Source organism: Fusarium solani, assembly GCF_023522795.1.
Source record: "Fusarium solani strain SB1 chromosome Unknown bctg00000006, whole genome shotgun sequence".
NCBI classification, from domain to species: domain Eukaryota; kingdom Fungi; phylum Ascomycota; class Sordariomycetes; order Hypocreales; family Nectriaceae; genus Fusarium; species Fusarium solani.
Window position 1 is genome coordinate 3,242,731 of NW_027072151.1, and position 19,695 is coordinate 3,262,425.

General features: G+C 53.3%; 9 protein-coding genes across 9 annotated transcripts; 4 read left to right on the plus strand and 5 right to left on the minus strand.

Moving 5' to 3' along the window:
• Positions 1–73: 73 nt before the first annotated feature.
• MRS44_010731 (uncharacterized protein) lies at positions 74–1,266 on the minus strand (the record flags this gene model as incomplete). The annotated part of the gene is made up of 3 exons (XM_046277133.2): positions 74–790; positions 843–1,064; positions 1,114–1,266. 3 exons carry the CDS (start codon positions 1,264–1,266, stop codon positions 74–76), a joined length of 1,092 nt encoding a protein of 363 aa, XP_046128235.2.
• Positions 1,267–1,662: 396 nt separating this feature from the next.
• Positions 1,663–3,733, plus strand: MRS44_010732 (uncharacterized protein; the record flags this gene model as incomplete). The annotated part of the gene is made up of 6 exons (XM_065620227.1): positions 1,663–1,727; positions 1,941–2,020; positions 2,177–2,323; positions 2,372–2,489; positions 2,560–3,331; positions 3,386–3,733. The coding sequence occupies 6 exons, from the start codon at positions 1,663–1,665 to the stop codon at positions 3,731–3,733; spliced, it is 1,530 nt and encodes a 509-aa protein (XP_065476416.1).
• A 1,685-nt stretch (positions 3,734–5,418) lies between these two features.
• On the plus strand, positions 5,419–6,705 carry MRS44_010733 (uncharacterized protein; the record flags this gene model as incomplete). The annotated part of the gene is made up of 2 exons (XM_046284505.2): positions 5,419–6,477; positions 6,532–6,705. 2 exons carry the CDS (start codon positions 5,419–5,421, stop codon positions 6,703–6,705), a joined length of 1,233 nt encoding a protein of 410 aa, XP_046128233.1.
• Positions 6,706–7,290: 585 nt separating this feature from the next.
• On the minus strand, positions 7,291–7,877 carry MRS44_010734 (uncharacterized protein; the record flags this gene model as incomplete). Its single annotated transcript, XM_065620228.1, has 2 exons — positions 7,291–7,462; positions 7,657–7,877. 2 exons carry the CDS (start codon positions 7,875–7,877, stop codon positions 7,291–7,293), a joined length of 393 nt encoding a protein of 130 aa, XP_065476417.1.
• A 513-nt stretch (positions 7,878–8,390) lies between these two features.
• MRS44_010735 (uncharacterized protein) lies at positions 8,391–9,107 on the minus strand (the record flags this gene model as incomplete). The annotated part of the gene is made up of 1 exon (XM_046277130.2): positions 8,391–9,107. The coding sequence occupies one exon, from the start codon at positions 9,105–9,107 to the stop codon at positions 8,391–8,393; it is 717 nt and encodes a 238-aa protein (XP_046128231.1).
• A 764-nt stretch (positions 9,108–9,871) lies between these two features.
• MRS44_010736 (uncharacterized protein) lies at positions 9,872–10,421 on the plus strand (the record flags this gene model as incomplete). The annotated part of the gene is made up of 2 exons (XM_046284504.2): positions 9,872–9,895; positions 9,954–10,421. The coding sequence occupies 2 exons, from the start codon at positions 9,872–9,874 to the stop codon at positions 10,419–10,421; spliced, it is 492 nt and encodes a 163-aa protein (XP_046128229.1).
• A 746-nt stretch (positions 10,422–11,167) lies between these two features.
• Positions 11,168–12,718, minus strand: MRS44_010737 (uncharacterized protein; the record flags this gene model as incomplete). Its single annotated transcript, XM_046277129.2, has 3 exons — positions 11,168–12,052; positions 12,115–12,322; positions 12,372–12,718. 3 exons carry the CDS (start codon positions 12,716–12,718, stop codon positions 11,168–11,170), a joined length of 1,440 nt encoding a protein of 479 aa, XP_046128228.2.
• An 897-nt stretch (positions 12,719–13,615) lies between these two features.
• On the plus strand, positions 13,616–15,193 carry MRS44_010738 (uncharacterized protein; the record flags this gene model as incomplete). The annotated part of the gene is made up of 1 exon (XM_046277128.2): positions 13,616–15,193. The coding sequence occupies one exon, from the start codon at positions 13,616–13,618 to the stop codon at positions 15,191–15,193; it is 1,578 nt and encodes a 525-aa protein (XP_046128227.2).
• Positions 15,194–15,442: 249 nt separating this feature from the next.
• MRS44_010739 (uncharacterized protein) lies at positions 15,443–18,669 on the minus strand (the record flags this gene model as incomplete). Its single annotated transcript, XM_065620229.1, has 6 exons — positions 15,443–16,723; positions 16,766–17,115; positions 17,161–17,179; positions 17,233–17,407; positions 18,054–18,144; positions 18,195–18,669. 6 exons carry the CDS (start codon positions 18,667–18,669, stop codon positions 15,443–15,445), a joined length of 2,391 nt encoding a protein of 796 aa, XP_065476418.1.
• Between the last annotated feature and the right edge of the window lie 1,026 nt (positions 18,670–19,695).

A 19,695-nucleotide genomic window follows, 5' to 3' on the forward strand; every position in this document is an offset into this window, starting at 1 on the left:
TTATGTACCCAAGTCAGCACTCGCTATATAATCAAGATTTATTTCCTTTTTCCATCAACATTACTGCCCCCATCTAGCTGGTGGCCTTTGCAGGCGTAGAAGCCAGAGTGGCAGTGCTGGAGCAGACACAGCCCTGTCCTCCGATGCTCGTGACTGGGGGCGCATTGCATGTAGCCTCAGTAGTCCAAGAGACGTAGGTCGAAGTAGGCTCCTCGTAGACAACCTCGGCCTTGACAAGGACGGGGATGATCTGGCCAGTAGCCAGACGGAAGGGCTGGTGGTTAAGAGCCTGGAGAAGCTTGGTAATCTCGCCAGAGTGGCTGGAAATGCTGATCCAAACGGCATTGTCGCTGGTGAAAATATCATCGAGAACCTCCTTACTGCGAGCCAGCTGATGCTCACCAGTCTCACCCTTCTTGCCAGTCCAAAGCTTGTCCTTCTCAGAAAAGCCCTTCTCGAACTTGATCTTGGGGGTCAAGGTCTTGATGTAGGACTTGCTGGAGCGGTGATCGCAGGTGCGGATGCTAACACCCTCACGAAGCCACTCCTTGACGATGGGCTCAAAGCGATTGGACTTGGGGAGCTTCAGGCCCTTGAAGGTCTCGTGGGCAGTAACGACGCAGCGGGCCAGAGGAGAGGTGTAGTACGACTCGAAGTAGGGCATACCCTCGTGCTCGAATCGGGTCTTGAAGTAGGCATTGGCCTTGTAGGCTTCGCTAAGACCCGCGGGAGTGAGAAGGGGGTCTTCCCAGACGGCAGTGCCATTACCCGACTGCTCGCCCCAGTAGCACTATACCCAATCAGCTTGAGTATCTAGTGAGAATTGCAGTAAGATGACTTACGTTCCAGGCAGGGGTACCATAGAAGCTCTCAGCGGCGTTGTGCCAACCCTCACCATGACGACCCATAACAAGAACCTTGTAACGGACCCTGTCACGGCTAGCATTGCGGTTGAGGTGCTTGACATACTGAGCGAAACGCTCCCACTGAGTCTTGTAACCCTTGCGAGGGTTCTTGGGGTCAGTGGGATAGGTGCGGTTCAAGAGGCCAAAGTTCCATTGAGCCTGAAAGTCGTCAGTATGTCACTCAGACCACGAACAAGGGTTTACATACGTAGTCAAACGTCTTGGGGTCAGTGGCCGGGTCATCCTGCATGAAGAATTCCGGGACGGCCGTGTACTTGATCTCCTTGTTCTTGGCAAAGTGCCAGTCGGCCAGAGTAGCAGGCGTCAGGGCCAGGAGGGTGGAAATGATGGACAGCTTCATTTTGAGGGCTCAGTTGAAACGAGATATGGTCCTGAGTAGCAGAGACTGAAGACCAACATCGTCGTTGAGGTGCTGACGTTGGACTTAAGTATTTCCAACCCCATCGGGATCATCTTCCCAAGGTGTCATCGCGTGTTAATCCATGCCCCTCGTGTTCCTTCACCTCGTGGCCGGCGCCGTTAATGTTTACTCCCGGGGGATCTTGGCCCGAAGACGTTCCGTCCGAAGCAAGAAGCGGAGCCAATCGATCGGCAACGTGGCGGGCAAGGGCCGGGCAAAGTGGGGATTGTCCAGGGTCTTGAGCTCCGGGACAGTGGTTAACTTTGGGGCTTCGGTGAGAGAAGACGGCGAAGACGACGGAGATGGTACTCGGAGGCTACGACAGAAATCGACATCATGGCCGGCGCCGACAAGACTTGGACTGAGAGGTCGTTGGTGGATTTGTCGAATTGGGATATGGCGTACGTATGTCTCAAGCTCGTGTTGGCTGATGGTGGGGCTGTCATGAAAGCATGTGATAGAAGGATTTGAGCGATTCAACGCGTTTGTTTGCTTCCAGATGATCCATTTCTGATCTCAAATGAATCCAGCATATAAATCAGTCCATAAATAACAAAAACACCAAACTAAACAAACAAGCACCGTTGAATGTGCATGAGTAGACAGCAAAATAGCTTGGGGAAGCTCTTCAAGTGGCAGACGCACCAGCCAGGCACCAACCAATCAGACACCAACCTCCCCACATCCCGAAATTGTTAGTCCCGCCTAAGCTCCCCAAGCTCTCGCCCCAACGGCTACGTACCTTGTCCTTCTTGGAATCACACCTCCAAAGGGGACGGACCCTTTCTCATCACCGCCTCCCCTTTTCATCTTCCTTTCTCAAGTCTCACCCCACGTGAAACCTACACAGTATCCCTATCAGCTCTCTACAGTCTTAAGATCGTCATGGCCTCCACTGACCCCACCAACGATGAGCTTCACCTTGAGGGTGACCCCGCGCCTGAGCTGCTTGAGGGTCGAATCTGGGTCGATGGCTGCTTTGACTTTTTCCACCACGGTAAGTCCTATCTACAGTCGCGTTATGGGCTTTAGCTGACATGAATAGGCCATGCTGGTGCCATCGTACAGGCTCGTCAGCTTGGTACTGAGCTCTACGCTGGCGTCCACTCGGATGAGGCCATCCTCGCCAACAAGGGTCCCACTGTCATGACCCTCGAAGAACGGTGATTTTACACGCTCTATCGGTCTGTCGAGCGGCAGACTCATCACTCAACGTCTACTAACTCATCATAGTCTTGCGGCTACAGACGCCTGCCGATGGGTAACCCGCTCTGTTGGCCATGCGCCTTACGTCACCTCACTCCCCTACATCACTCATTACGGCTGCAAGTATGTCGTCCACGGCGACGACATCACTTCTGATAGCGATGGCAACGACTGCTACCGTTTCGTCAAGGAGGCGGGTCGGTTCAAGGTTGTTAAGCGCTCTCCTGGCATCTCTACCACCGACCTCGTCGGTCGCATGCTTCTGTGCACCAGGACGCATTTCATCAAGTCCCTCGAGAAGAAGCTCACTGGTGAAGAGGGCAACGGCACCGAAGAGGAACGTATCGCTGAAGGAAAGGCTATGCTGGAGCGCATGAAGCTCTACGCCACTGACGAGTCTGGCAAGGCCCCCGGCGTTGACGTCTGGCAATGGAAGGCTTCCAGGGAAGCCAAGGCTGAGGACGGTGAGGAGGAAAAGGGCGTCTTCAGCCAGTTGATCGAGGGACCTGGCCCCAAGCCCGGCCAGCGCGTCGTTTACGTCGATGGCGGATACGACCTCTTCTCCAGCGGGCACATCGAGTTTCTCCGAAAGGTGCTTCTCCAGGAGGAGGAGCTTGCGCGAGAGGAGGGTTGGTACTCGGAGCAGGCCGTCAATGAGCGCAAGGGCAAGGGCGAAGACTATCCTCCTGCCTATGTCGTTGTGGGTGTTCATGATGACGAGGTCATCAACCAGTGGAAGGGAGTCAACTATCCCATCATGAACATTTTCGAGCGTGGTCTCTGTGTTCTCCAGTGCAAGGTCAGTTGAAGGTTTCTTACCGCGCAGAATTACACATGCTGACAGCAACCGCAGTACATCAACGCCGTCGTCTTTGGCGCCCCGTTTACGCCCACGAAGAGCTACCTTTGCTCATTACCGCGCGGCCTCCCAGACGCCGTGTACCACGGTCCCACGGCCTTCATCCCTCTCACCTACGACCCCTACACGGCGCCCAAGGCCATGGGCATCTACCGCGAAGTCGGCGACCACACATTCGCGCACGTCAACGCCGGCGAGATTGTCCAGCGCATCATGAAGAGCCGCGACATGTACGAGGCGCGACAGAGGGCCAAGGGCATGAAGGCCGAAGTCGAGGCGGCGGCACGCGAGCGTGAGATTCTCGAGGAGGAGCAGCGTCAGAAGGAGGCCGAGAGGGCGTGATGGTGTGCAGTGGCGGGAACGTGGCGGTCTGGCGGTCTGCGCATGGCTTGTCTCGAGATGGAAGACAAGGGTGTGGTGACGATGGAATAAAATCGGTCTTCAACAGGCCCCCGGTAAGGCTAAGAGACGGGAAAGTAATCAGTTAACCATGATACCTAGAAAACAAGTTAGTAAATACAAACACCTTTTGCATAGGTAATTTAGCCGGCGACACCTTCATCATGACAACTCACGATAAGAACATGGATCATGTCTGCCATGCAACCCAACCCCTCCTCTCAAGAAAGCCGAGTACGTACTCGTCAGTAGCACGGCTCTAGTCGGCAGCCCCGATCGTCGATAAGCCCGCTGCAGGTTCATGTAATGTGACCCGGGCTCGTCCATTGTTTTCCCCTTGCTGGGCGGCTCACCAATGACCTCATCATAACCGGCGCGCGGGGGCCGCAGTGGGAAAAAATGGCAATTGGCGGTTAGACGCGGTGGGCGCCGCCAATTCCGCCCCCGTGATATCTACGACTTTTGAACAAAGAATGTTTTAATGCCGAGAGGGGGTGACACACACTAAACAACAACAATATGCGAAATAAACAATCAGATTCCATGATTAGGAAGGTCAGACCAAGACCCCCATATCAGAAATGATAAGCCAGGATTAAGAAGCAGGTGACCGTCTCGCGAGAAACACGCAATCCGGATCATTTTCACCCTATGCTTGTCAGTTGTTCGTTATCAGTTCCTGTGGAGTTTTTGCAGCAAGCGCCCTGTCGGTGGGGACGCGCCCATGGAAGGGTAGAATTGACAATTGCCTTTTTCTTGCTTTTTGTTTCCGCACCCTTTCACCAAGAGCCGAACCGACCTCGGTCATGGAATCCCTGTAGAAATCGAGATGAACGTGGGTGACATTGTAACCATTGCTGGGTAAGGTGAGACAGAGAGAAGGTCTTCAATGGGAAAGAATTTTCCATGCCATGGCTTTCAATCTCCTGTGGCACGTAGATCGCCCTTTGAGTAGAAACTTCTGTCAAACTCCAAGCCAATGACTCTCAGAAAAAGTCTGGAAACATAATTCATTCGCCCCTCCGAACGAACAATCTAACCCCATCCCAACAAGGCGGCTCTCTCACCACACCCTCCCACTCGGGGACCCACGTTGGCCCGGAGGGTGGTACATGGGCAGCCGCGCAATGCGATATGCAGGCGATAGGTACCACCTCATCATGGCCACTCCCGTGTTATCGAGAAGAAAAAAACACTACGCCGGAGCCGAGAGCGGTGCGGGCAGAGACGGGCTATCCGGGCTGGCGGGGACGGACTTTTTTTTGCAACAGGTCACCTGGCCCCCTTCTCGGCGCTCCCTCTAACGTTAGTCAAGGGTTTTTGGTGGAGAGCGAAGACAATAGAGTCACAGTCATGAGTCCAGGGGAGCAAACGCCCCCTCTATAAAGTTTGCCTCTGCAGACTTCCGTTTTGACTCTGCTTCTTTTCTTCTTTCTTGCTTCTTCAGACTCATCTGTTGCTTTGATTGTTAATAGTGCGTGTTGCTTGACGTGCTTGTTGTAGCTCCCACCTCCTCTTTGTTGCTGTAAACTTGAGTCACATCAAACTGAGTCACATCGACATCATCTCTTCTTCACCCCAACAACACCTCGACTCGACCCAATTGCACCCAATTGACCATCATCACCATGGCTCCCTCCGCTGTCGAGACCCAGGACGTCAACCTGACGGCCGCCGCCATCCACAAGAAGGAGGCCGCTCAGCCTGCCATCGCCAACGGCCAGTCCAACCAGGCGCCCCTCGACGCCTCCAAGCTCACCTACACCTACACCCAGAACCCCCGCGCCGTCCCCGATGAGGCCTCTGCCCACGCCGGCGACGAGACCATCGCCACCGACCACATGGTCCTCGCTTCCTGGCACCAGTCCACCGGCTGGGCTGCTCCCGAGCTCAAGCCCTACGGTCCTCTGAGCCTCATGCCCACCGCCTCGGTCCTGCACTACGCTACCGAGTGCTTCGAGGGTCTCAAGGTCTACCGCGGTTACGATGGCAAGCTCCGCATCTTCCGTCCTGACCGCAACGCTGCTCGTCTCCGAATGTCTGCCGGCCGAATCTCCCTCCCCATCTTCGAGCCCTCCGAGATCGAGAAGCTCATGATCGCCCTTCTTTCCGTTGATGGTCCCAAGTGGCTCCCCAAGGACCAGCCTGGAAACTTCCTGTACATCCGACCTACCGTCATTGGCACCGCTCCTCAGCTCGGTGTTGCTGCTCCCAAGGCCGCCCTCCTCTACATCATTGTCACCTTCATGCCCCGCCTGGATGCTCCCGCCGGTGGAATGCGACTTCACACCTCTCCCGACGACATGGTCCGCGCCTGGGTCGGTGGCTTCGGCTACGCCAAGGTCGGCGCTAACTATGGTCCTTCCCTGCTGGCCACCGCCGATGCCAGAACTCGCGGCTACCATCAGATTCTCTGGCTGTACGGTGCTCAGGGCGAGTGTACCGAGGCCGGTGCCAGCAACTTCTTCGTCATCTGGAAGCGCAAGGACGGCAAGAAGGAGATCATCACTGCTCCTCTCGACGATAAGCTGATCCTTGACGGTGTTACTCGACGAAGCTGCCTCGAGCTGGCCCGCGAGCGATTGGGCGACGAGTTCGAGATTACCGAGCGAAAGTACAACATCGCCGAGGTTATCGAGGCCGACGCCGAAGGCCGCATCATTGAGGCTTTCGCTGCTGGTACTGCCGTAAGTTGAACCCAATTGAATGATTTACCAGTCAATTGCTAACATCCTTTTCAGTACTTCATCTGCCCCGTCTCCCAGATCCACCACCGTGGCAAGGACATCAACATCCCCATGGGTGCTGAGGGTGCGCCTGGAGAGGTCACCAGCAAGATCAAGGGCTGGCTGGGTGACATCATGTACGGCCGTACCCAGCACCCCTGGGGTGTTGTCATCCCCGAGAAGCAATAAGTGTGCTTCAAGAAAACGAGTGCTCGCGTAGAGCAAGGGATATATGCATTGAATAGTTCATGGGACGGCGTTTAGCGGATATTATTGATACAAAAGGGACCAAGGGTGGTCCTGTGCATATTGCAGCGACACGAAGAGGCGGAGGCGGCATAGCTGCAGACCGTAATGAGAAATAAAATAAAATAAAATAAGCACAGCCGACTGTCTGAGTGATGGCAATACATACGTGAGCCTGTGACATCTCTTCCAAGTTCTCCACGCAGATCAAAACAGCTCGGATTACATGACAACCATGCTACTCGTCAACAAAGAAGTTCTGCATCATTCTCAACGTCTCGGCCTGTATATCAGCTTTAAACTCCTGGGCAAATCAGCAAGCGCAATGCCTTGGGAAGAGTGCAGTCATACCTTTTCAATCTCGCCCAACAGTCGACATTTGATCTTCACAATCTCTTCTGCTTCCGCCTTGAACACGTACGCCATCTTGGCAGTCTCTTTATCGAGTTCGGTAAGCCCTAGGCCTTGGTCTTCAAGCTCTTTCTCCAATGCGCTCCAAGCTTCCGCTTCACTTCGACAGCAAGCATCCTATTCGTCGCTGAGTCGAAGTATCTCCTCTTTCGCCGCGGCGATGTCTTTCTTCAGGTTGGCCAAGTGAGTAGCAATTGTCGCGCGAGGATGGTTATCGGAATGGCACAAAGTCGCCGATAGGGGATAGGCAATGTTGGAGTAGAGATCATTGCACTCTGACAAAGTTGCACTGGTTTCGTTGGAGAAGCGGGTGATCTTAGACTGAACTTCAGAATGCGCTTGCACGAGATGCTCAATTGCAGATGCGTGAAGGTTCATGCCCATCCGAGCAAACGCCTCTGCTTGATGTCAGCCTGTGCATTCTTCCACATATGGAGTTGCAACTAGCCTCGGAGTTGGATTGCTGGGTCTTTCGTGTCAGACGTCTGTGCAATCTTCTTGTCGGGCTTTGGGGCCAGCAAATGATTCCCTAGGCATGCTTGGACTTGTTGGTAGACGTCCTGGTACGGCGCCGGCTTCGTGGAGGAGCTCGTCGCTGGGGTGTGGTCATCACGAAGGCGTGCGCGCAGGGTGGAGGAGCACGCATTCTCATCTCCCCAAAGACTGGAGGTTGAGTTGAGAAGAAGGCGAGACGATGAGTCCATGGTCGCCCTTCTGAAATGGCGAGAGAGGATGGGCGACAGCGAGAGATAAGTCGGTAGGAATTCTGGCGATGAAGCAAGGGCAGCGTGGTGGGTGAAGAGGAAATGTCGATGAAAGGATTTGGATCTGTCTCGTGTGAAGTTGATGCAGGTGCTGTTGCAACTTCGTTGGGAAGGAGCGGCTCCTGCCCGCCACTGGCGGCGTGTGCCACCCATGAGCACACATTGAACCCGACAAGACAAATATTCACGGCGGATCTCTGTTGATAGAAAACCAGTTTCATTCATCCATTCATTCAATTCAGTGAGTGAGTGGGTAATGAGTCCAATCATGGTCATGTATTAAATCCTTCAGCATGCTACCAGGCCTTTTCCACCGAGCATACCCAATATATCCATTTTCATGTCCCTCAAACGCCATAATCAGCCTCCAGTAACTATCGGACATGAATCAACCCTGAACCGAATCAATTCTCGTACAAATCCTCATTTAACCCTTTTCATTTCCTTTTATCCTTATGCCTTGATCTTCTCTGAAATCGCTTCAACAACATTCTCAAAAGGAATCATGGCTCCGTTGCCAGTATCGCCGCACGCCAGATTCTTCGACACTGGACGCAACACCTCGAACCAACCGTTCTCGCCGCCCCAGTCCTTCTCGAGCACGCGGATCTGCGTCGCCGTGATGGGATGGTTCCACATGCACGTGTTCATGGCCGGAGCCACCAAGATCTTCTTCTTCTTGCCGTCGACGGCTCCTGTGGTGTCCCAGGCGCGAATCACACTCGTCAGAAGGTTGTCGCACATGCCGTTGACGACCTTGGCTAGGGTGTTTGCGCTCAGTGGTGCAATCACGAGAACGTCTGCCCATCGTCGCAGCTCAATGTGCAAGATTGGGGCGTTGCGCTTCCACGGCTGAGCCCACTCGGAGGCGTCAGTGTAAAGGGCGTCGACGTTGGGCAGGTGAGCGAGCTCGTCCACCGTGGGCTGTTCAACTGACAGGCCAGAGAGAAACTGGGTCGCAGATTGCGTGAGGATGATGCGGATGGAGATATTCGTCTGTGGTTTGAGGCCCTTGATGATCTGGACGAGCTTTATCGTCGCGACAGAGCCAGAGGCGGCGAGGAGGATATGGCGCTTGCCATCATTCCGGGCCTTTTCGAGGGTTTCGGTTGAATTACGCATGAGGTGCTCGTGGTGGGCGTCGTGGCCCTTTTGGATGATGTGAAGCATCGTGGGGAAATCCAAGATTTTTTTTCCGAGGTCGATGAGATTTCTTGGCGGACGATTATTCAGCTAAGGTGGTGATGTGATTATGAAGCTATCCGGATAGATGTGAGATGTGACGGGTTAAAGCCGCAGTGTGGTGGAGTGCATTCAACTCGAGGGCTTGCGTCGGCTCTTTTGATGCAATTCGGTTATATTGTATAGAAAGAATATGATATGATAGAATTCAATTGAATCCAAAGCTTGGCTATGAACGGATTTCAGGCTTCTCGAGAGAGGATGCCATCCTTTATCTAACCCCGCCATCACCCCGCGTCATCCGACGAACTCTACAGCATCACGGGGGCAGCGCCGATTCTCGCACTTGGCCCTCCGGGACCGCCTTCCCGATGGCCTGACAACGTGACTGATTTCAGCTCGAGATTTCCGGTTCTTGTAAAAGCATGAATAACATGAGCCGATTCAGCTTTGTTTGGTGTCTGGTCATGAACCTCGTGCCTCGACCGGATACTCTGCCGGAGTGCAGCTGATACCGGGGCCGGGTGGAGTAACGAGATCGCCACAGCACCAGCCACACTTGAGCACCTCATCAGCCACAGGCATCACCAATTGCGTGCCCTCTGATTGGCGAATCGCCACCGTTCTCCGGGGACGGCACCGAAACATCCTCTTTGCATGACCTAATCCAGATCCTCCGCCATCCGGCCTCTAATCAACTTTTGCGCCGCCAATCCTCCTCCTCTCACCACTTTCCCGTCACAGCTGCCAACATGTTCTCGCGAACGGTCGCCTCGGTATGTGCCCTCCGGCTTCGCCCCGCTCTCGCTCCGGTTCACTAACCTTTTACTCAAGTCCCTCCTCCGGCAAGCCGCCCGGCCCGCTGCCGTCCGCTCCTCGGCCTCCCTCTTCCGCGCCCCCATCTCCCCCCTCACTCCCTTCCAGGCGCGCCTGCTCTCGGACCAGACCCGGGCAGCCATCGACAAGGCGGTCGCTTCGGCGCCGGTGGTGCTGTTCATGAAGGGAACCCCCGAGATGCCCCAGTGCGGCTTCTCCCGCGCCGCGATCCAGATCCTCGGCCTTCAGGGCGTCAACCCCGAAAAGTTTGCCGCCTTCAACGTCCTCGAGGACCCAGAGCTCCGAGAGGGAATCAAGGAGTACTCGGACTGGCCCACGATCCCTCAGCTCTACGTTGAGAAGGACTTTGTGGGAGGCTGCGATATTCTCGTCTCGATGCACCAGAACGGCGACCTGGCCAAGCTCTTTGAGGAGAAGAAGGTGATCCTCGAGGGAGAGCTCGGCGAGGGTGACAAGAAGGAGTAAACGAAAGATGGCATCCGAGCTAGACCGGGTCCGAGTGTACAAATACCTACGAGATGTAATGGATAAGATACATGGGCATGAGATACCTCTGTACGGCGATGAATAAAGTACAGCGAAAAGAATAGATTATTTCTGGTTCATCTCTGCATCAATTAAGGGATTGGATGTTGGTATTTGGTGTTCCTGAGTTCAATGGCTGACAAATGCTGGCTTAAGATCTCCTCAACACACTTCTCCCAGTTACTGACCTACTTACCTGCGATATCGAGTCCTCGGGCTATGATGAAGCTAAGGACCCGGAGCGCAGATCCAAAAAAGAAAAAAGAAAATCGCTACATACGTCAACGATATGTACGTAAGATATCGGCTTCTGTTTCTATCAGTCATGCACCAGGGATGTTTGGAAACCCTAGACAAGAGCGTGGGTAAAATCGTTGATTGACGGCTTCACCACCACAAAGACCTCAAGTCTTGAGGCACTACATTTCATTCAAATTTTCAGAAAGTTATGTCCCATCACCAGGCTTTGCGATAGAGGATCCCTTCACATGGCAGCTCGTCAATTGATCCATCCTCGGTTTTCTCACGACTCGCTCAAGGGTAGCTGGAGCCTCGCTTTTCACCAAAACCAGATCTTAGGCAATGTCTTTATGTAGTAGGCTAATTGACTAACTGATAAATAGAAATCTATAAAATCTATGAAAAAATATCTATCGCGTCTATGCTGTCTAATAAAGCAACTCTTCCTACCGCATGTGCCTCCTGAGCAAAGCCCGTACTCGTTCGCTGGGTTCCTGGTAACGGCTCATCGGCTCCAGGCAAACCTCTAGAACAACATCTCTATCCAGGGCGGCATAGCACATTCTCAACGTTTCAATCTTTTGTTCAAATCTTGCCAAGGCGATCCTAAATGCCATCTCGTCATCTCTTTGCACGTCTTCAATGATCACACCGCCTGGGAACTCCAGCAGCATAATCACCCTGTAGAACTCTCCCTGCCAGGGCAGTTCCTCGATCAAGGTCTTGAGCGTGTAACGGAAAAAGTATCTGTCGGGATGCCATATCTCATTCAGCCATGGGAAGGTCTGAACACTGATAATGAGGTGGACACCGTGAATAACTGCAGGTGTTGCAGGCGCCTGGAGAGGATTGGTCTTAGGCTCTGGCCTAGGTGGTGCTGGTTCCTCGACAGGCTGAGCATCTGGCTCGGGGGAGCCTCGCATCAGTCCTTGGCGACTCTGCGGTACTTCTCGCGATTGTCCTGACGATGGCCAGAAGGCTCTATTGTCATAGCCCGCGCCCTCTTGGTCTTCTGGTTCTCTTGGCACCTCTGATGCTTTGTCTATGTTCACCGGCTGTTGGGGTCCGTTACCTGCTCCATTGTGAGTCGTGTTATCCATTTCTACGTTTGACTGAGTCGGCGCATCAGCCATGGTGGCATTCTCTGGGTCTCTAGGTCTCTCGGCGCGCTCATGAGTGGTGTCTTGTTCCCTACGAGACGGACCTGCAGAGGCCCGACTCTGACCACCGGCGGGGAACGCATTGAACACGACGTTGCTATGAGGACCTCGATGTTGGTTGACTCTACGACGAGGATTGTTTAGGGGTCTGCTCTGATTTCGGAAAATCGCCTGCACGATAGTTAGCAAAAGCGCTTTGAGAGAGTGAGGTGTGCGGTGGCATGTGAAGGTACATCAAAGTGATCTGGGCTCTTTGTTGGACGCTGTGGCATTTCTCCTCTTATTGGCACCTGTCTAATAGGAGGCCGCCCCAGAACTGAGTCCGGATTGAGGAGTTGTTCATGGTCCTCCAAGTCCCTACGCGAGCGCTTGAGGCAGGTTTTCTTGGGTTTCTGGTACTGATTGATCGTGAAGAACAACCGGAACATTTCTTCAAAGATTCTAAGTTGAAGTGTCAGCAAGGAGATGTGATGCCAAAGGGGTGACCGACTCATCGCGATGCTCCGAATATCTTAGCCGATCATCGTCATGTCCATCAGGCCAAAAACGAGGTCCATTTCCATCCGTGCAGAGAAACTTGTGTGTCATCTCAACTAGACCGTGCTGGTGAAGATTGCTTCTCCACTTGAGGAGTTGATGTCCTGAGATGCCGGCCCTCGACGTGAAACGTGACGGATATGCCCTGGCAATTTTAGCAAGCCCAGGCTCGTTCTTGCGGCCTCGGATACTATATCCCAGCGCTTTAGCTATGTTAGTCATGGTGTCAGTAGGCTTCCCATTATCGGCGACCATAATCTGATAGTCTGCCAGCGGGCAGGTACAGTTGTCCGAGGTCATTGTGGCGGAATGGAGAAGTGGGTTGTGAATACTACATTTATGACTAGCTACAAGCCACACGGTAACTGTGGCAATTATATGTATTTTGCGACATATAGGCAGTTGTGCAGTCTTCAGGTTTTGTTGCTTCTGCTATTGACCAGATGTGCCCGTAAGTGGAGCGTTGTTGGCCAAATCTGCCTTGCAGACCGAGTCGATGCCACCCAGCTGCGTCGCAGAAATGCCTCTGATTGGGTCGAAGACTCAGCTGTTAGGCAGACAGCTAGGCAGCTCCCTCGATACGAGATTTGTTGATTGCTCTGAGCCAAAATGGGAGGCCCTTCTCCTACATTTCGCCCCGATCATCACGACGTCAGAGATTCAGTGCCGCAGTCGCGCATGAGGGCTGATATATTGACTCAGATGCCTTGACAGAGATTGCGTATCTAGGCACACATGCCCCGCCGGACGCTCTCTTTCCAGTCGCGAAAGCAGACGCTGCTGATGTTTGGGGCAGCGAGCCAATGACGGAACCCACGAAGCGCAAGTTGCTATCGAAATAATTCTGTATTTGTTTAGAATTGAAGCAAAGCGAATACGTCTTCATTAGAACGCCGTTTATTTATCTATTCGCCTGGTTGTGTGGGAAATGGCTCTCTGGGATCTCGGGGCACCAAGCTCTGGGCACCAGGCTGTCCTGCTGTTGAACAGCATGTTCTGCGCCACGAAACACCAACTGGGACGAGCACGTGAAGTCAGCCTCGAGAAAGGCTCCCTCTCTTGGCAACGCTCTCCCTCTTTCTCTAACCATCTTTCCTCCTTCCAACTTACCAACGCTGCACCAGAAACACGGATCTCGATATTATAACTTGATCATCTAACGGCGCCGCTGCCGAAACGTGTCGTCCTTTGACGGCTATGGACGGTGAAGGCGGCGAGTCCCCGGGGCCTCGCCAGAAGGACAAGAGCCTACCTGGACACGACATTTTTTGCACTCCAGAGAACAGCAACTTCCTATCGGAAGCTCCGTACAGCGCACTTGATCCCACTCAACGAGAGATTCGTCTTCTTAAAGTGCTTCTAGACTCCGGCAGTGGATTTGTGGAGTGTGAGTTACTGCCCAGCGCACGTATTGCCGAAGTGCGAGGCAAATACTTGGCCCTCTCTTATTGCGCCGGCGATCCACGTAATACAGAGATCATACTCGTCAATGGTGTCAAGTGCAACGTATTTGCCAACCTCTGCCACGCGTTGGCATGCGCTCGGCACTTTTGGACGACGCACCCCGGCGATGAAGACTTTCTGCTGTGGGCGGATCAGATCTGCATCAACCAAGCTGACCTTTCCGAGAGATCTCATCAAGTTGGATTTATGAGGGACATATATCAGAGTGCACAGCAGACTCTCATTTGCCTGTCAACGTCCAATTCTCAGGGCAAAGGCATGAAATGGTATATTGAAAACTTTTACGGAGACGGCAAGCGACCACGAAGGCAATCTCGGGGCAAGCCAACCGCAAATCCCGGGGGCAACCTGACCACCTTCTGGGAAGAGGTTATTGAAAGTCCTTGGTGGACCAGAGCTTGGGTTTTTCAGGAGTTTATGGTGTCGGCTCATGCAACCTTTCTTTCTGGGCGTTATCATCTCCCTTGGATGATGTTCCAGTTCGCACTCAAGCGATATCTCGGCCCTGAGGACGATAACAGTATAGTTCAATGTCTCAACGCGATATTGAAACGCCGAGAGTCCACGCCGCATTCTAGAGATGCCGCGGAGGGAGCAGGAGTAGTCAGGTTCATGCTCAAGACCAAAGCCGAATGGGACGATACATATAGCCTCCCGTTTCTTCTTGCTCGCTCTCAAGGTTCCAAGGCGTCTGATGATCGGGACCGAATTTACGCCTTTCTTGGCCTTGCTCACCCCGGGTACGCCATAACCCCCGACTACTCAGCTAGCAACACCTTGTGCCATGTTCTCACCGAGACAACCAAAAATATCATACTCTTCGAGAATCGCCTTAATGTCTTATCGGTACTGGGCGCTTCCCGATGCGCCTGGGGGAGGCCAGGGCTACCATCATGGGTAGTGGACTGGACTAGTCAAGGGATCCCCGAGCTTCTCGACATAGGTCAGCATCTCAACGCAATCAAGTCCACTCCCCCTCACAGGGATCAGGCAATTGTGTCTTTTAGGGAAACCACATACCCCAAAACTCTCCAAGCAGCCACTGTCATGGTGGCGATGGGTATATTTGTCAGAGTGGTCACCAAGCGGGATAGAGCGTACATCCAGCCCGGTTGGCGATATGAAATTATTCTTGATGATCTTGAGTTCTGGTATCTTGATCAATTACTTTTTATCCTAAAGTGTGAGTCGTACGGTTATCGGATCATTCAACGGGTCGGCGTTTCCTTCGATGATTTGTTATACCTTGACCTGCCTGAGAGATCGCGGGCGCTTGCTGAAGGGGAGTCAAGAGCAATCTCCATCTTTTAGATGGATCCCTGGACTAGCTCCTAAACAGGTGGTATGAAATTACACATAGTGAATTGCTGGTACAAGCATGGAGTTGGAGGACGGTGTTTGGGAGGGTATGCTAGCATCTGGATTTTGCCATCTTGTCGCGGAGGTCATGCCAGCTATTGGTGTTCGCCAAACGCAGTCGAGCAGTGCACGCCTGAGACTTTCACCGTTAAAGGATTGTTTTAGGATTTGTATTATTTTAACGTCGTTATACATACCCTTCTACTGGGGGTATGCTCCTCCATCGGCTCTTGGGTCGCTCCCGGCGGACCACACTGGTGTTCCATCCGGATCTACGGTGTACCGGATGATCTGCCCACGACCAAACATGGCTCTCTTCCAGTTCTTGAGAACAACCACGTTGTGTCCCAGCTTCTTCAATCCTTCGATAGTCTCCTCGGGTATTCCTTCCTCGATGTGGACAGTCCAGTCTAGCACGTTGCCCTCATCTGGCATACCGGCTCCGATGCAGATTCGGGGAGCGTCCAGGGCTTGTTGAGGGTTCAACTGAGCGACCGTCTGACCTAGAAGCACTTGCAACTGGCCTTGTGGCTGATTGAAGCCACCCATGACTCCGAAAGCAGAGTGAAGAGAGCCGTCGTTAAGGTTGGTGGCCATGCCGGGGATGATGGTATGGTAAGGTCGCTTTCGGGGCTCAAGCTTGTTCGGATGCTTGGGGTCAAGAGAGAAGTTGGCTCCGCGGTTCTGTAGGGTGAAACCACATCCCTTGGGGATGATGGCAGTGCCGAAGCCGGCGTAGTTGGAGTTGATGAAGGAGGCGGCGTTGCCGGCAGAGTCCGTGACTGTAAAGTAGACGGTATCACAACTTTGTAGAGCGGGGGAGATGAATGACGGGTTTCCGGGCTGGACACCGTCGTGGGCTTTTGAAGGATCAAAGATCTTGGCGCGTTCGGCGAGGTACTCAGGAGAGATCAAGCCCTCTGTTGGCACCTTTGTCACGTCGGGATCTGTGACATACCAGCTCGCGTCCGTGAAGCCAAGCCTGAGAGCCTCAATGATGGCGTGCAGGTATGGTGTCGTATTAAAGTCCTCAGGCTTGAAAACGGGGATCTTGCCCTGCATCTCCAGTTGCTCGATTATGCCCAGAGCCATGAGGGCAACGATACCCTGGCCGTTTGGCGGATGCTCCCAGAGCTCGACACCTCCGTTGGGATCTTTGCTTGCAAGGCCCTGGCCGCGAAACTTGACTGATATGGGCTCTGTGTTTTGAGTGCCTGTTTCGAGGTGGTGCTTCAAGTCGTCGAGTTCCAGGTGGCCGCCGAGGTCTTGAACGACCTTTACGATTTCTTCAGCGATGCGACCGGTATAGAAGCCCTTCTTGCCCTCTGTAGCTAGAGTTCTGAACGTCTTTGCAAGGGCTGGGTTCTTGAAGACTTCGCCGGGCCCAGGTGCTCGCACGCCATTCTCAGCCTTGGGATCCTTCTTCAGCATCTCTGCATAGTTGGGCGAGGAATCCCGCAACAGCTGCTCTTGAGAGCGCCACTGTTTCTGTTAGTAGGTTCTTGATTGAGGTAGCAAACTCACCGAATGCGAAGCAATCTCCGACACAGGAAATCCATTTTCAGCCAGTCTAATAGCAGGATCAAGGATCTGGCTCAAATTGAGCTTTCCACTTCCGAATCTCTCAACCGTGTCGTACCATCCAGCCGCAGCGCCAGGAACAGTCGCGGCAAGCACATCATGAAGAGGGATTTGGCCGATGGTGCCGTCGGCAATCTTGAGGTCCTTTCGGATGGTCTCGAGCGTGTATTTGGCTCCTGATCGGCCGGAACCGTTCAGCGCCTTGACCTGCTTTGTGGCGGCATCATAGTAGAGGAGAAACATGTCACCACCGATGCCAGTAGAGACGGGCTCGGTGACATTGAGACCCGCGGCTGTAGATGTTAGTAATTATCGAGTAGTGATTGCTCTCAACGTACCAACTGCGACAGCAGCATCCTGGCTTTATCAGCATCATGATTGCGGGGTTAGACATGGCATGGGCGACTTACAGCGGCATTTCCTCCGGCTCGCAGAACCTCAAGACCACAGTTGGCTGCCAGCGGTTGAGGCGCTGCTACAATACCCTGTGTACTGTGAACGACGCTCCTCCGTGAAGGATAGCCAGTGAAGCCAGCCGTCGCCGGCTCGTAAATGGTTGCTGTGGGGAGAGGCATGACACTGGATCTGGTGGACCAAATAAGAGTTGACAGAGGATGGAGAAGACGCAGAATCAAGATGTTAGGCGAGATTTAAATGATCGAACTGATCTGGACCTCGGACAATCGGATTAAGGCCGAGAAATGAATCATTCGTTGCTTGTTGGAGATGGAGACCGTGGGGGAGATGGCGGGGTAAAGTTGGCAATGTCGTGATGATTGCAACTTTGACTTGCCGATCGCCGGAGCCCATGATTGCAAATGCTGTGCCGTGGAACATGCGTGATCGGCAACTTTTTGTCACACCTTCACAAAGTTCAATTGTATCGTAGTGGTCTAATCAACTCGCTATGCGTCTTCTCTCATGCGGCCATGGTCAATCAAGCTGAGATACAGATCAGTGATGTGGTTTGGCAGTGTTTATTGCCTAAACCTGACACTCAAAAGGACAAGCAATATCCTGCAGAACAATGCCATTAAGGCAGATGCCTGTCGCGTGCCCGGAATTCGCCTCGGAGCTCCCTCATAGCAGCCGAGCGCCAATCAGACCATGCCGTCGCCAAATGCAACCAAGATCAAGGATGCAGATTTCCCACATCCCCCCGAGTCGAATAGTCCGTCCTCGGAGCTCTGTAGTCATCGCCGAGCACCAATCAAGCAAGACCTCTGTCTACTTCAACACCATTCCCAGTCTCTGGAGGAAGGCATAGATGGAGCCCTTGGACACATTGCCAATCTGGCTCATCCAACGGGCCGCAAAGCTGCCTGCGTACAATGTTAGAAGGGAATAAAATATAAGCTTCGGATTAACATACCGAGACGGGGCCCCTTCGCCGCGAAACCGAGGGCATTCAATACCCAAGCCAGGTCGAAGATGACCAGTACGCCAATAGCGACGATAGTGCCCGCCGCGATGAGAGCAGTATAGACGGGGTGCTCCTTTGCAAACTCCAGAGCGGTATCGGTCGCTTTCTTGATCGCATCTGCCATAGGCTGGGCCATCTTTGCTCCCTCCTTGATTAGCTTCTCCATCTTCTGTAGGATCGCTTCGGCGAGGCTCTCAGTCCACCCGTTGGCAGACACGACCTCGTTCAGTCGTCGGTGGAGCTCATCGCGAGAACCCTTGTGGGTTTGGAGGATGTTGACGAATTGATCTGCCGCATCGTCCGAGTAGGGAACCGGTTGTTGAGTGATGACTGCCTTTTCGTTGGTGATCGCCTCGGTGGGTTCGATGGTCGTGGAGGCGCTTCGGCCAGCGAGGCAACAAAAGATGGAGTCGATCGCGTGCATGTTGATCAAAAGGAGCGAAATTTCTCTTCGTTCGTCGCTTGATTTTTCAAATGAATGAATCGCGGTAGAAATGGAGGTGGAAGTAGGCAGATTGCAAAGTTGCCTTGGCCGAGGGGAACGAGGGTTCATGTATTTGGGAGTAAGCTATACGGTACGGCCTCCCGCATGCCTTGTGTATGAGGTTGGCCATTCTTTCAGGCCGTTTACGCCATTAGAGACAGATCTGAGCAACCGGACTGCTTTAACCGGCGAGGCAGACTCGATAAAGGTTGTTGGTGTTGGTGCACTCGCTTGTTGGTGATTCACTGCCACCTTCGGCGGCCTGTTTGGCGACCAACCTGCGTGAGGCCTTGCCCATTCTACGCCCACTATACGATGGTCGGCATTGAAGTCATTATCTCATCACTCGGATACTACATCCCATTTCATCTTATCCGATATCTCGGACATTCAATGAACGGGAACTGGGACGTGCAAGTAGCGGAGTTGGAGGGTGAGCGGCCGGGCTTCACCTTCCAAAATACGGGGGAGCGCCCACTAACCCCGCGATGCTCAGACAACCACCTCCCATGCAAAAACACTACCAGAATGATCTTCAGCCAGCATTTCAAACTCCAACAAAGAGCAAAAAATCACAAAAAAAAAAAAAAAGGAATCGCGTCTTGAAGACGCTGGCGATCTCTCCCGCCGGGAATTGAACCCGGGTCTCAAGCGTGACAAGCTTGCATACTGACCACTATACTACGGAAGATGATGGCTGTTGAGCAACCACTGTAGCGAGTTCGATGCCACGGAGAGTTCGACGTAGTGCTTATGAGTGCACACGGAATGCAGCTGTGAATGGAGATTCAAAGAAAACCAGCGAGATGGAGGAGAGAAAACAATCTGGGTCCGTCACACGGGGTGATCTGTGAGTCCCCGTCTTTGCGCCGTTGCTCCATGAGGCAGGTAATCCCAGCGATGAGCATCACGCGAAAGGAAAGCGCGAGCAGCGGTGTTCCTTCCTCGCCATCATTCCCATCGCCT